The following is a 15,034-nucleotide window of genomic DNA, read 5'->3' as shown; positions in this document are numbered from 1 at the left end:
GAGCATGCTTTTAGGATTTATTCTATTCCTAGTCTCTTTTCTTTTCATCTTGCTGATTTTCATCACTTTTCCACCTTAAGCACTGACAATTATTATTTGCCCTTAAAAAAAATTCCATTACAAATCTATCAAGGCCATTGCATCAAGTACGTCAAACTGAATTAGTTCTCGAAAATAAAATAAAATACAGTTTATACTCTAAAAAAGAGCCTGTCAGTTATCAGTCAAATGCAGCTCATTATCAGAGTAACCTACTTTTTCAGGGGGTGAGGTGAATGCTTGAGCAGCACATTCCCGCAGAATGACGACCTGATGATGCATTTTTTTAAGGATATTAATAGATTGGCGACTTCGCTGTGACCTCATTGGTTAATTCCTTTGAAACGCGTATCCGTGTTCTGTCATGCATTTTCAAAAAGGGCAGTTACTTGTTAAGTGGAAGTTTTAATATCAAATGGTGCCTTCAGTTAGCAGATTTCTGCAGCTATATCTGGAGCAATGTGACTCTGCCACTGCTTCATTGGCTGATTACACACACACATCTTTATCTCAGCTATACTTGTTCCACAGTTCCCTCTGAAGACAGTTTTACATTTTAATGCTTGTGTTAGTCAGATATAAATTAATTCAAACTTTACCCTAGGTTCACAGCCCATTAATAGCTTGTTTATAGAGTTAAATGAATGTTAATATGACTAAACTACCTAAAACCATATATTACATATATATGTTTTAAATAGGTTAAGGCACAGCAGATGTTCCACATATAGATTGATCCTATGACTCTCAAATGTACTTTCCCACAGACCTTGTGCCCCTCAAGAAAACTTTGGCCACCCCATAAATCTACATAAACAGGGCTGTAACATGCCTCCATATGGAGACTATTTTGAACATCTGTCTCAATATGGAAGTGTTTGTATGCGCACCATTATGAACACCAGCTCATATGCTCTGCCATTTCTGAGATACTGTATGTTAAATTCTGCAGAATTGGCAGATTGAGGGACATAAATAACGTGCAAATATTCATCTTGGCAATCTCCTTCAGTAGAATGAAAACATGACCTTAAATTGTCCACTAATCTACTCATACATTCTTGTGTCTGCCCTAATCCAGGATAGCGCTGCTGCAGGCATTTTAAGCCTATCAGATACCTGAGTCAGCAAAGAATTTTTTTTTCGCCCCCTTGACTCGTTCAGCATTTGTCTTTTTATGACTGCACTCTTTTCTATTCTGTTCCTTCATTTTTGCAATTTTTTGTCACTGTTTGCTGATAGTACTCATCTTTCACCAGGCGATGGCAGCACTGCCTTTTCTGCATGTCCACCATATTCAACAGACAATGAACAGCACAGAGGTTGTTTTTTTTCCACCCCACATCACCCGTGCCAGCCTAGATTTCTTAGGAAGAAGAATTAAGTAGAAGTCACCATGTTCTCTCCAAATGTTGTTGTTGAGCAAAGCAGATCTAATGAAAACAAGATGAATGTGACTTATGTTGGGAAGCTCATACGTTCTCATAAGCCAGTTGTTCTGTGAAATAAGAGGACACTCTGTTTGGGCAAATGCTAAAGCACTGGGTTGAAGAGGCTTACTGTGAAATGGGCGATTATGTCTGCAATAAGTTTAATGATAACAAGTTTCATAGAGCTTTTAACAGCTTTTGCAGTTAATTTATTTTCATGGCTTTTTCTAATCTTGGCACCTATTTACATATTTATCTGCAAAGAATAAAACAGAGTACATTTTTTAAACATGAAATACAACATAAGAGTATTACAGCACTTAAAAGAAGAATGTTGACAAAGAGCTACTCTATTTTCAACAGTTTTCCAAGCTGAGTTGATTTGGCCAATGGGCCAGTCAGACAAACAAAAATGAACCCTTACTGAAATAAACATGTCTGGATTTTTCTTTCCAGGCAATTGGCAGGAGCTACTCCCTTTCTCCACCAGCCAGAGTACCAAACACAGGCCAGAAGTCAGCTTCAGCTTCTTCCTCTCCCAGGCCTCCGGCTTGGGCCTCCACAACTCTCTCAGCAAGGCCAACATCCTGGCTGGTAAAGGGCTACAAACCCCTCACACCCTGGGAGGCTGCCTCCCGGCATCCCCTGGGCCTGGTAGATGAAGCCTTTGCTTTCCAGAACCTCCAGCAAACCCTCGCCTCAAATGTCCGCTTGGCAGCCCAGCGCAAAATCCTGCCCAAGCCGCCAACAGAGTGGACGGCCAGGGTTTCTTACCAAGCCCCGCAGAAATCAGGCAGCCAGACTTGGAGCCAGAGCCAAAGTCGCAGTCAGAGTCGAGCTCCGCTTCCATCTTTTGTGTCCCCAACAAGGAGCCCTGTCTCCGCCTCAGTCAGTCAGGCTGGCTACAGGTCCCTGCCCAGACAGTGGCAGCCTCACGGGTCTGCAACAGGGGCAAACCTGAGGCCCTCAGTGTCTTCATCTGAGTGTACGAGGCCCCTGGGAAAGCAAACTTACAAGCCTGTGTATAACAGCAACACTTGGAGTTGGAGGCGGTAGGAGACAGCTCAGCTTGTGTGGTCTTTAATGAGTGAAATCCCATTACTCATAGATTCTATAAAACATTCACATACAGTTGAAGTGTTGCTGTTTTTTAAATAACCAAGCAATAGAAGTTTATTAAGGAAAGAAAGCTAATATCTAAGAAGGACGTGTGGAAAGATTGCTCGTGTTTTCCTGGTTTTGATGCTACACTGCCGTTTTTAAAATGTGTTCTACTGTTTTGCTGTTATATCTTGAGTATAAAAGGTTTTAGATTAATGCATTTACTTTGCATGCCATAATCAAATGAGAAAAGAGAGGATTACTCATCTGTATGGTCACTTAAAAATGACGTTAGTAGCATTTAACAGACAACTGTCTAGTTTGGTAAATACACTGAAGTGGACCTGTAGGAGATGAGTATGTTCTTTAGAATGGATATCATGAGAATGAATGGACATGTTTAGTGCAGAATAGGTGGAAAAGATGTAAGTGATTGTATATTTACAGTGTGTCTAAAGATAATCGCTACCTTTCAATAACTGTGGTGTCCTGAGGAAAGAGTTATGGATGCTAAGAGAGTGAAAGAAACAGTGACCCACCTATTTGATAGTAAACTACATGTGAAGACTATTTCTTAACTTTTTTTTTAGCTTGTGGATTTTCGGTTTATACTGATTTCATTGTCTGCTGTGGAAGTGTGCATTCAGCATGCTGCTTCTTGCAGTGATTGTTCACTTTTTTGTTTTGCTGGTTTTGTTTGATTTCTCAGTGCGTGAAACTTGAGGACAGTGTTTGTGGTGTTTACACATGCAGGATATCATGTCAGTGTCAGAATGCAATTAGTGATGCATTAGAAATGAGGCTTGAAACTTGGGGAAAGGTTATTGCTATAACTCGCCATGTTGTGGGCGGACATGTTGTTGTGTAATCTGTAATAAGAGAGATTAATTCACATATTTACCAAGTGCATTTTAATTAGTGCATTAGCATGTGGCCACTAACTACGCAGAGAAAGAGGGAGGATGTTGGACATTGCTGCTGTCTAACACTTTTCTTCGGGAAAAACAAGTCAGTTGTTACATGGCAGTCCAAAGATAAGGGAGTTTCAGTTAGGAGGGAAAGTTGAATTTATATTTTCTAATTATGGCAACAAAAATGATTGTTTTAGTTTATGAAAGATTTACTGGGACTGAGAGAATTGCTTCCAGAAACCGATGGGCTTCTGGCTTAAATTTGTGTTGGACTTTTGCTATTGACTTGTAATCATCTCCAAGAAGTAAAGCTTGATTGGTGTGTCCACAGAGTGTACATAATATCCTAATCTCATTAACATAAATACAATTTATCTCACAGCATTGTGTTGCGTCTCAACTCACTCACTTAGCATCCTGACATGCTGCGGGGTATCTGTGCTGATTTCACTGTATTGCTTCCATTCAAACGACACCTATTGTGGTCATAATACAATACCAGTAATCAATTTCTGTTCCAAACTAACTCAAATATAGATTCACATGAAGCATTTCACAAAATAAATACAACCAAGAAGTACTAGCTCACAAATTGCCCTGCGTGTTTGTGCTCTTTGCTCTCTGTTCCAAGTTTGAAAATCCATTGCTCTGGGCCATTTGTTGCTCGCTGTGCCATCCCATAAAGCTTTCTCTGTGATGTGTTGTCTTGGAGAGTCATATACAGCAGAAGAGGGTTGTAAGGGGGGGGCCTGTTCCCATGGTGACCACCAGTTACATAATAACAGTGGGTACCTACTGTAGCTGGAACATCAGCGAATGAGAGATAAGGGCGCAGAGCGAGACGATAAACAGAAATTATTGCCCCTCCAATTTAGATTTGGGAAACACTTTGTAGAATTCAAATGCTTTTAAAGGGTGGAGCCTGAAGCGGGATATGAGCAATGCATCATGAAGTGTGGCACACATAGCTTTGAAATATGTATTTCTGTGTATGGGGTTCATGGCATGATTTTTTTGAATTGCAGTATGCCAATGAACATGAGGCTTTTTACATCTAACCCAATGCTTGCCTGCCCTGCTGTGTGCTGCAAACTCAAGCTGCTTCTCTTTACTTGAGTCTTTCTCCAAGTAAAGAAATATATACAGGTAAATTAGATTTAGCAAGGTCAATTAAAACCTGTGACTTTATTATAAGGTGAGTGAAACCTACTAGGCTTTTGTCCCTCCTATATTACATGATGACATTTAAAACAAATACTATCTGATTGGTCTGCAGGCCTTCAGGGGCCCATGTTCCTGTGGTGGATGTTACTGAAAATATATCTTGTGTGCGGCAAATTTCCAACGCTGATAAGGACAACTGCTGCTGAAACAGCTTTATTACAGCTTATTGTTAAAGCTTTGTCAGTGGTTTCCAGGAGGGTTTTCATTCCATTGGTGCCTTTCAATTCATATAGATGAGCAGAGCTGCAAGGTGGCAACACCTTATTGCTCTTAGTATAGGTGATTAAGTCAGTGTCAACCCATATTTTGGTGCAGATAAAACACATTTAGCAATGGTTTCCATCCTATTATTGTCAGACAGTTAAGAACAAACAATAAAGTTCATGTTAAACTGGGTGTAATGGATATATGTGCACATAATGGTGGTTGTTCGTCATTTTGCGTACAACTCAACTAATGTTAGATCAGTTTAGTTTCAGCTTGTGTGCATAGCAGTTTGATCGGAGAAAGAGACATTTCAAATATTTGCTGTTACTTGTCACTAGATATTTTAACCATCTCTCCTTTCAATTCCAGACACTTATCCATTATGTTTAGCTATCTGATTTTCATCTTTTTATCCACAGTTTTTGCTATCTGTTTGAATTCTCAGCTCTCTTTCGAACTTCTTTTTGCACACACTTAATAACTAAAGATTTTTCAGGTGGCGCAAAATGTGAATGTATATTTTTAATTTAATTGTAAACTCTATTTTTATTTCAGTATAGTAGTTTAGCTCCTTACCAATAACTGTAAAAGTACCCCCAAGGACAAAAATATACTCCTGTTTTGAAATCAGTGTAAACTGTCCTGAGCTACTGTAATAACACCAGCCAAGAGAGAGGGAGAGAGAGAGAGACCCAGGGTAAAGTTAGCAGTAGTGGCAGCACTCTAAATTTAGTCCCCTCTCTGCTTGTGCACTAAATACCAATGACAACACACAAACTGACACCCACCCACTCAGTCAGTTGGATCAGGCTGCAGCCCCCTCTGCCCGCCCTCCCCGCGACAAGCCCCAGTGCCGGGGAGCATGAGCACCCAACACAGTTCGAACTAGCCAGTCTGACCCTCCAGCCTCTCTCCTTTCTAACTTCCTACCCCGAGGAGACAGGCACAACTTGAGACTACCCCCTGAGGGTCCTTCAGGACAGGTAAGCCATCACTCGGGCCTCTCCACATGTGTGCTGTCCACTTCTAATGTGATCCTTGCACTTTGAATTAAGCATGATTCTCACTCCCAGCTGGCCTTCTGGCCTTCTGTTGCAGTTTTAAAAACAAAATGATTTGATTATTTTTTTGTAAATATTATTGCAAAATGTATCTCCTTATTGATCAGCACTCCTATGTGATGTACAGCTTAATTTTCCAGATATAAATAGATTCTGAAAGTTAGAAGTTAATTCTACAAACTTGCCATTTGTCGATACTGAACTGAAACCGCTCATTTCCAAATGATGAGAACACATCACCCTTTAATATGAAATGCTCCTACTGTATGTTTCATTAAGAAACTTTGTGAAAGACATTTTTAGATTGGACTGAAACATGTGTGTTGTGTTCACTGACACCTCAGTGAAAACTTTCCATGATGCTGTTTCCTCCACTGTCTCACATGTTTGCGGTGGCAGCACCGTGTTTTATACCTTGGTCCTCTCAGCACACTTTGGTGATTTCAAACCTATTGATTCTCAGACCCCTGACACAGTTCGTTGCCATATCTAAAGAACATGTGCTTGGTGTTTAACAGGCCAAGGTTATTTAAAGGGACGTGCTAACTTTGTCCTGTTCGCTGCCCCAACCTGTTTCGGTGGCGTGTTGTGGATGGTTGATGTTGGCCAATCAATGCAGCCTTGCTTTTGTCTCTTGTTATACATCTGAACAGGTTGCACTGATGTGTACTGTCTCCTGTGACTTTTTGCCTCACCGTGTACTCCCCAGGGGCAGCCATGTCGCAGTTCTCCACCATGACAACCGGGGAAAGGAAAATGCAGGCTGCAGCGATTTGCAAGGAGTTTCTAGCTCAGGAAGGTATCCGTATAATTTCCTCCTCACTTCCTCATTTTCCTAATCCCTCTGACCTCTCAGTTTTCTTGTTGCATCCTTACTTTGCTTCTGTTTCCTTGTCACCTTCTTCTCACGTCCCTCCTTTCACCTATCTACCTTCTTATTTTTCTCCACATCTCAACACAGACATGGATTTAACACCATAACTTACAAGACACATTTAAATCCCGGGCATATTAACTTAATAGTAAACACCATCTCACCCGACACACACCGGCCACGGCTGCATTCAACGCATGATCCCACTATTTTCTAGTGCGGCAGTTGCCAACCCTCCCCTCTACGCCCCTGACTATAAATAAGCAAATGAATACTTTTATGGGTCAAAGTAACTAATCCCTTTGTCGTTGTCCTTTGAACACGCTATTTCAGGGCGAGGACAACTGTGTGGCTCAGGAATAGGGAGGGTCTGAAGGATACTGACAGCTGAAAGATATTCTGGCAAATTATAAGTCTCACACTTGGATATAGGCCTGTGACATCTCCATGATCAGCATGCAGTTGCGAGCATGCGGAGCCAACCACAAAACAAGCATGGGACATGGGTTGATTGCGAGGGGAGATGATTCCTCGTTCATCATATTGGCAGGAGTACCAAGTCAGCAATCCATGTGCAGGGATTTTTATTTGCAGCAAGCTGTTTTTTCCCCCCTCTGTGAATATAATTTGTATTCAACAAGGCTTGATAGGTGGGAGTAGAGGAATTAGGAAAATAAATCTGTCCTGTCAGAAGTCTGATCACTTTACTGAATACACACAGGATCTTTAGTCTGTTGTTTTATCTCCCTCTGTCCAGACATAGAGATGGATCTGGGGAAGAAAGTGAGCGTGCCTAAGGACATCATGCTGGAGGAGCTGTCTCTCGCCTCCAACCGGGGCTCCCGTCTCTTCAAAATGCGCCAGAGACGCTCCGAAAAATACACTTTTGAAAACATCCAGAACGAGAACAACAAGCAGCTCACTGTAAGACGTGTGATCACATGTGCATGAAGTCATGCCACACAAAAGCCCACAAAGAACCTCATTTGTTTGTTTTTGTCTAAATGAAAAGTTTAACATTTTGGGAACATTTTTCATGTTTGAAGACACTTAGAAGACTAATTCCACTCATATTTGTGCTAGAAGCAGCGAGTTAGGTTTGCCTGGCATAAAAACTAGTTAGCTTGGCTCTGTCGTAAAGAAGAAAAAAAACAACTATTAGCTTTTTTCCAACCCACTAAAAATTTTAATGCGTGAACCCTACAAACTAAGGTGTAAAAAATACAATGGTCTATTCCTTGGTTGAGCACTGCAAGTTCCCAGTACATCTTCATAAAACTGCACCTTTTATCATGACATTATTTATTTAAAAGATTTTTACACTTTGTGTTTGTTTTATACATCTTACAAACATAATTTAGCCTGTCAACTACTGAGCTTTACGGGGAGATTTTGTTCCCCAGTGACAGACAAGTCTTTACGATGAGCTATGTTAACCTTGGCCTGGCCCTGGTTTCTCATCTAGCAATCATTAGAGTGGTTATCTAACTCTTGATAAACACAACAAATAAGCAAATAATTGCTTAACATGCAGAACTATTCCTTTAAATACACATACAATGCAGCAGACTTACAGCCAACTGACACACGTTGATTAAATAGAGTTAAGTGAAGTTGACTGCAGAGTGTTTTTTCATGCACAGTCATCCATTTTTCACTACATTGTTTCCTTCCATCACATGAAAAGCATTTGCACAATACTTTACATCCTATACAAACCTTATGTGGCAAAAAAACAAGCACTTGAAGTGTTTGCTTGACTCCTGCAAACAGACATGGGGCACCTCAGAATAATAGTAGTAAAAGTCTTCCAGCTGGTCACAAGTAACTTAATTAATGTCCCTTTGTGTATGGATGGGCACTGTGCCAAGTCAGCATTTTCTTTCCCTAGAACTACTTAGCCTGACCTAGTTGCACATAGGCCAATTTATGTCCTACAGCTCTCAGTAAAATTTAATCAAGATAAGCTAACTAAGTTTCTCTTTGTTATATCTAATTAATTAGCAGCACTAGTTATATCCTCTTGGATTTAGTTGTGTGGTGGCCTTGTGTACTTTTCAATGCCCTCTTGAAGTCCACAGATAAAATAATTATTGTGCTCCAGGGACGTTTTCCCCCTTATCTTTGAAGTGAAAAAGACTCGCATATCTCGGTTTGTTTATTGCTCAGGGTAATGGCAGGATTCTTTTTCAAGTTGTCAACATTTCCTGAGGAAGTCCTGGAGTAGCCTAAATCATCATGAATATCTTTCAGAGGGATGAAAGCTGGTCGCTTGGGCTGCAGTACTTTTCATCCCAGCTCACAAAACAATGTCTGTAATGTTGAGAGAAAATGGACAGACAGCCTTTCTTTTTACTTATAAACATGTAAAAGTGAGGTCTGGTAACTTCTTAACATGTGAAATAGCTGCAGTAAGAATCAGCAAGGTTACTATACCACTGATTTACTGCAAATAACATTTTTCATCATACTTTCATACATGAGCATTCAGTCATCTTCCACAAAAGATGAAATGGACAGAGTTGTCATGAATTCACAGATGCTCAACCCTCCATTTTACGAAGAACTTCTCTTATGTTTGCTGCTAGCTGTTCGTAGCTGTTGATTTTGTCACAATCTTTCTCAGCAGATGTTATTTAACCACATTTTGTCACTTATTTCATGGATGAATAATCCTCAAAGCTGTGAGAAATGGCAGCAGAAACAAGCTATGAACACAATGTTGATAATTCATCGCATTTAGAGTTAATATGGTAAGCTGTTGTTTTTTTTCAGCACAAAATCTTTAATAAATTCATTGTATGATATCAGTCCAGCAGTCAATTTTAGACAAAAAAGGTGATTGACAAATGGTGAACAAAGTGGAAAATTTACAGCTGACTTGCGCCATTATTTGATAGTGTTGGTTGGTTGGTTGGTAGAGACCAAAACAGAGCTCAAAGGAATCTCAAGAAGAGCTCCCACTGTATTCAATACAAATCGTCTCGTACTGTGTCTGAAGTCGAGCATTAACTTTTGATCCCAACAGATACAAAAAAAAAGTGTTAAACTTTTCTTTTAAGCTCATCTAAACCTCTTTGATCTTTCTTTCAGAACTCAGTGGTTTCTCAGTCTGAGGCTGTCTTGGACAGCAACGGGAACGTCCCGGGTGTCAGCCAGCCACCTGAAGTGACTTCTGACACACTAGATACAAGTATGGTGCCAAATCCAGAGAGCATCGCCCCGGGTAGGTAACACTGGTGACACAGTGCACTGTAACTCTTTTCAAGGAACCTTAATCTTACAGCAGCGATACACTCTAGTGAAAGTTGGCCTGCTGACTTCTGTTCAACTCTGCGACCTTACCCAGTCCCTGTTTCTGTAAAACAACACATTTAAAATGGCTTTGTAATTTGTTTCGTCATCCTGAACTTCACCTTGTGCGTGCGTTTTTTTGTTGTTGTTTTTTTTTAAATATACACACATGTTGAATGCAGAGTAGCTCGTGAGAAATGCTTGTGGTGGAGAGACTGCGCCGTGCACAAAGTACTGGATGTGCTGTTTTGATAAGGATTCAACTGTTTTTCATTGTTTGTACTCACGCAGGCTTTGATAATGTTGGAAAACATTCGCTCCTTGCCTGGAATGAGTCGGCCTCAGGCACAATATGATTACACGTTTTTCACTCTCACTCTCTCTGCCTGTCTTACTTTTTCTCTCCATCTTCATCCCACTCCTTTGTTTCATGTCCACTCCTCCACATTCCCCTCTTTCTCTCTAGTTTTTTTAAAAAAAATAAAAAAATTTAAACCCTCCTTGTTGCAATCAGCTTTAACCATCGTTTTAAAGATCGTCGAGTTTGACCCATGAGAAGTGCTTCCTGTTTGCCTCTCGTGCCACTGATACCATCAGCTTTGCGCTCACATCCTCCCTCATCTCTAGGTTTTGCCTAGTTGACACAAAACTGATACTAATCCAAGGATGAGTATGTCTACAGTGGGGTGGGGTGTTATTTCTGCACCAGACATCACCCTACAGTATCTGAATGAAGTCACTCCAGCTGTAGCAGAAATTAGGCCAAAGTGCATTAGGTATCAAATGGTAAGAACTCCTAAAATAGCCTACTCATCCACCCAGGGGTGCATGTTCCATGTTCCTGTGCTGCTAGCAGTATTTCTTAACCAGGAAATATTCTTACACATGGAAAACTTTGGATTCTGATAGAGCTTAATATGTATATATAAACTTTCTAAAACTGTCCTGCTCTGAATTTTGTGCCATTTTCAACAAAGCCTGCAGACATATCAAATGTGTCTTTCATTATCAGACCACGTTTCAAAAATGTTGAGCACTAGAAAAAAAAACATCTATGGACAAAAAGCCAGCTTGCTGTCTTTCTCCGTGTCCCCTCAGTGCTTTCTGAGATCCCTCTTTTATCTCCACAAAAAAGCTGGGTGAATAAAAGTCCTTTCCCACAAAAATATCAACTCAGCCAAACGTCCAGCCGCAAGAACGATATTCCACGGCCTCAGAAAATATTTTACACTGTTTTGTAATGGATTCCCTTCACAAAAAAAAATCTGTAAACTTCCCCACAGGTCTGTTTGGTCTCTCCCGCTTCCTCCTCAGGGCAAAACATAAACTCAGGAAGGGGGATTGTTCATTGTGAGAGGTTAGGATGTGACACGACGCCCCGCGTTATGTAATGCCTGAGCTTGTAAGCCCCCCTGAGTGAAGCACTGGGTTTGAAGGATAGTGCTTTGGATAGGCCTCTCCCATCAACACACACAGACTATGCGGGCAGACATAGATGCAGGCGTGCACACACACACACACACACACACACACACACACACACACACACACACACACACACACACACACACACACACACACACACACACACACACACACACACACACACACACACACACAAAACACAGGGTAGATGTCCCTTGAGTTGTTTTGCTGTGAACTTTAACAAGGATAAAAAGAAGCAAAAATAGTACAGGGTTGCAAAATCCAACGCCCAGGTTGCTATTAATTAGCTACATATTCATGAGAAATAAAATTAAGATTATATTTTCTTCACGTGTTATTTCTCCTTTTTTCACTGTAGGTTTAATTATGAGATTTGTCTTTATTTTTCTCTCTTTTCTTTTGTAATGAGACTCTTCAGTTCTCATTCCTCACACTCACCCACAGTCTAATTTCAAACACCTCAACTTCGTTCAGTGTGTTAGGAAAAAATAAAATAGCCTTGCAAGCAATCTTACAAGTATCAGATTTTTCAGATGGCAGCAAACACAAAGTACTTTTAAGTTTAAAAAAAAAGAAGCAACTTTGAATTCTGACAGCTCCAAATGGTAGCGAGAGGTGAACTTTTTTAACTTCAGCTCTCTGAAATCATAAGATGAGACTCTCAAGTTTGCTCATCGATAGCTGGCCCTCGTGTGATCAAAGCTTTCTCCAGCTTTCAGCTTTCTTTGGACGGCATCTTTGCCTGTTGCTGCTTTCAGATATGAAGAATTGGACTCTGAAGCTACTTTAATACGAGCCATAGGTGGAGAAATGTCTAACAGCAGAACTGAATTAAAAATGTATGAATTAAGATATCTAATGTGTATAAATATAACAGGAAAATGGAAAAGCCAAAGCATGTTGTTTATTTGACATATGCAAGCCCTGCATTCATTCAGTGTCTGTGTTGTATCGTTTACCCAGGGTATGGAGGTCCTTTGAAAGACATCCCTCCAGAGAGGTTCAACAGCACAGCTGTGCCAAAGTCCTACCACTCACCGTGGGAGCAGGCCATCATCAATGACCCGGCCTTGGCTGACACGCTCATCACCCGCATGCCTGAGCTGGAGCCCCAAACAGACCTCCCAGGGTACAAAAGTTTCAACAGGTAACAAGCACACAGGTGGACGGCTAGTTATCAATGAAATACAGCTCGCTGTGAAATGTCGAATTTAAAGAATCAAAATGCACGTATTCTGACTATTTTATATCTAAAGCGAGACTACAGCCACTGTGACCACGAGTCAAAATGATGGGTTCATTGCTGGGGCGTAGTGTAACAGTTGCATAAGAAGAGGAGACTCGGTCAGAAAACTGACACAGTATTGTTGAAAATAGACATAACGTAAGCTAGCGGTCGCGCCAGACCAAGTAAAACTGAAACAGAAATACCCCTGAGTGTAACAAACTGAAGGTGTTGAGAGTGTGTTTTACTGCTCATAAATGTAACTTTTCATCCAGTCAAAAATGGTAAGAAGTCTTGCCTTAGTTTATCATGCACGCGAGTGCTGAGTGAGCAAAACAAGGGTTGTCCTTCAGCTAACTCATAACATGGTGTGTCTCACCCTCAGCAGCAATATCTTGGAATATGTCCCCTGGTCAAAGTCGTTGACGCGCTTTAATTAGTTGCATCACTTCAAATGCCATTGCAGTGCCAATCAGTAGCACATGACGGCTACTATTAACCCCGTCACTCTGTCACCTCCAGGGTGGCAACACCTTTCGGCGGTTTCAACAAGGCACCCAGACCTGCTCCCATCAAGGCCCTGCAGGTAGAATCCCTCCCGGAGCTTCCGGAGCTCCAGGGCGATGCGGCAGTAAATCGACCCTCCTTCAACAGATCTGCTCTGGGGTGGGTGTCGGCGGGGGATCCTGGCTCCCTCCCCACTGTTTGCCTTGAGCCTGTGCTCATCCCTGAGTCAGAAGACCTTTGAACCCACGATGAAGTCACACAGAGATGCTGTCTGCTTAGTTGCTTCACCCGAGGTTATTGTGGGCGGGGGGACATTACTGTCAGAGCAGAGTCAGGGTGAGAGAAAGCATCCTGTCGGGTTTTGCTGTTCAAGTTAGCATGTGTGCAGCATCCCTTGGTTTTCCAGTGATGGTAACTTTTGCACTGCAGAGAAAAATACAAAATAAATCTCTTCGTATAGTAGGCAGAAACACTACTGGAACAAATTATATTTGTTGTATATTAATGTGCATAAGAGTATTTTATCTTGGAGAGACGTTTTTGCTCAATAAAGTGGTGTAGAATGCAAAAAACTAAATCCTACGTGACTTGTCCTTTTTTTGTTTCTTCACTTTCAGTCACTTCTCTGCCTCTGAAATTGTTGATAAAATGAATTCATGCTTCCTTTTTGGGCCATGGATGCAAATTGGTAACGTATTCATAACATGCCCCCAGGCAATAATTTCACAGTGAGTTGGTATGAGCTACACCGAAGGCTCCCTTGAGTGAATGATGCTGCGCCTGTGTGTTATAGTCCTATGCAAAGCCATCACTTATCGCATCGTGTGAGACGCCAAAGATGCATGTGAGCCACGATAACGCGCCTCAAGGTTACACTGCCTGACAAATCAAATCTGCTTCTTTGATACAAGCAACTTGACTGATGCATCTCTCACCGTTTGGCGATGCCCAGTCGGAGGAGTGGGATTGATGGGAGAGCAGCATGATGAGCTGTGCCCACTCCCCATCTGTCTTACTGTTTATTACGTTTTCAGAATTAATCTCAGACTTAAGCAAATAGACTGGTTCAAAGCTGCATGCAGGTTGTACAGGGGATGCAAAGATAATGACGTGTTCATTTAGCAATTTGAAAGAAGTTTATTATTTACCCTGGGATTTAATTTATAATTTTTCCATGTGTGGAAAATATGAGTAATAGTTACAATTTTAGTCATTTATACTTAATTAAAAATTAATTATGGTGCTAAACACTTGTGTTATGTCCTTATTAAACCAAAAACACTTTGTTTGTTGCAGTAAGTACCTCCAAGCTTGCATACTTTTTCCTCTGGGCAAATTGCTTTTAACGATGTATTCTGTACATGTATATAGGTAGGTAGGTATTTACTTTATTAATCCCTGAGGGGAAATTAAAAAAAAATATATATATATATATATACGCACTTAGTTATTCCCTTTAAAAAGTGTGGGAAATATAACAGAAATTTATAATACCAATGTTTCTCTTTACTGTTCTTAATACATTTACAGCCTACTGCTTCATAAACAGCAGTGTACTTTAATACATGAAGAAACTTTATTTCTCAGTGGAGAAATGAATACTTTAGAGGTTTCCTCCAGCCTTTTATGTGAAACATTTCCATTATCTCATTCCTCTTGAATGTAAACACTGAGTGACTAAATCCACACACCACAAGTTGAATCCATGGAAGAAG

The 15,034-nt window shown here is 40.8% G+C and overlaps 1 protein-coding gene across 1 annotated transcript; it reads left to right on the top strand.

Moving 5' to 3' along the window:
- Window positions 1-5,711: 5,711 nt before the first annotated feature.
- On the top strand, window positions 5,712-13,896 carry LOC138624708 (myozenin-2-like). The gene is made up of 6 exons (XM_069705100.1): window positions 5,712-5,895; window positions 6,683-6,772; window positions 7,605-7,771; window positions 9,941-10,073; window positions 12,551-12,734; window positions 13,335-13,896. Exons 2-6 carry the CDS (start codon window positions 6,691-6,693, stop codon window positions 13,558-13,560), a joined length of 792 nt encoding a protein of 263 aa, XP_069561201.1. The 5' UTR covers window positions 5,712-5,895; window positions 6,683-6,690; the 3' UTR covers window positions 13,561-13,896.
- The last annotated feature ends 1,138 nt before the right edge of the window (window positions 13,897-15,034 follow it).

Source organism: Brachyistius frenatus, unplaced genomic scaffold, assembly GCF_029030835.1.
Source record: "Brachyistius frenatus isolate BFR_SWC_R1_liver_20210118 unplaced genomic scaffold, ASM2903083v1 Contig_54, whole genome shotgun sequence".
Classification (NCBI taxonomy): Eukaryota; Metazoa; Chordata; class Actinopteri; family Embiotocidae; genus Brachyistius; species Brachyistius frenatus.
The sequence above is the reverse complement of the archived record's forward strand: the minus strand, read 5'-3'. Positions and strand labels throughout refer to the sequence as shown.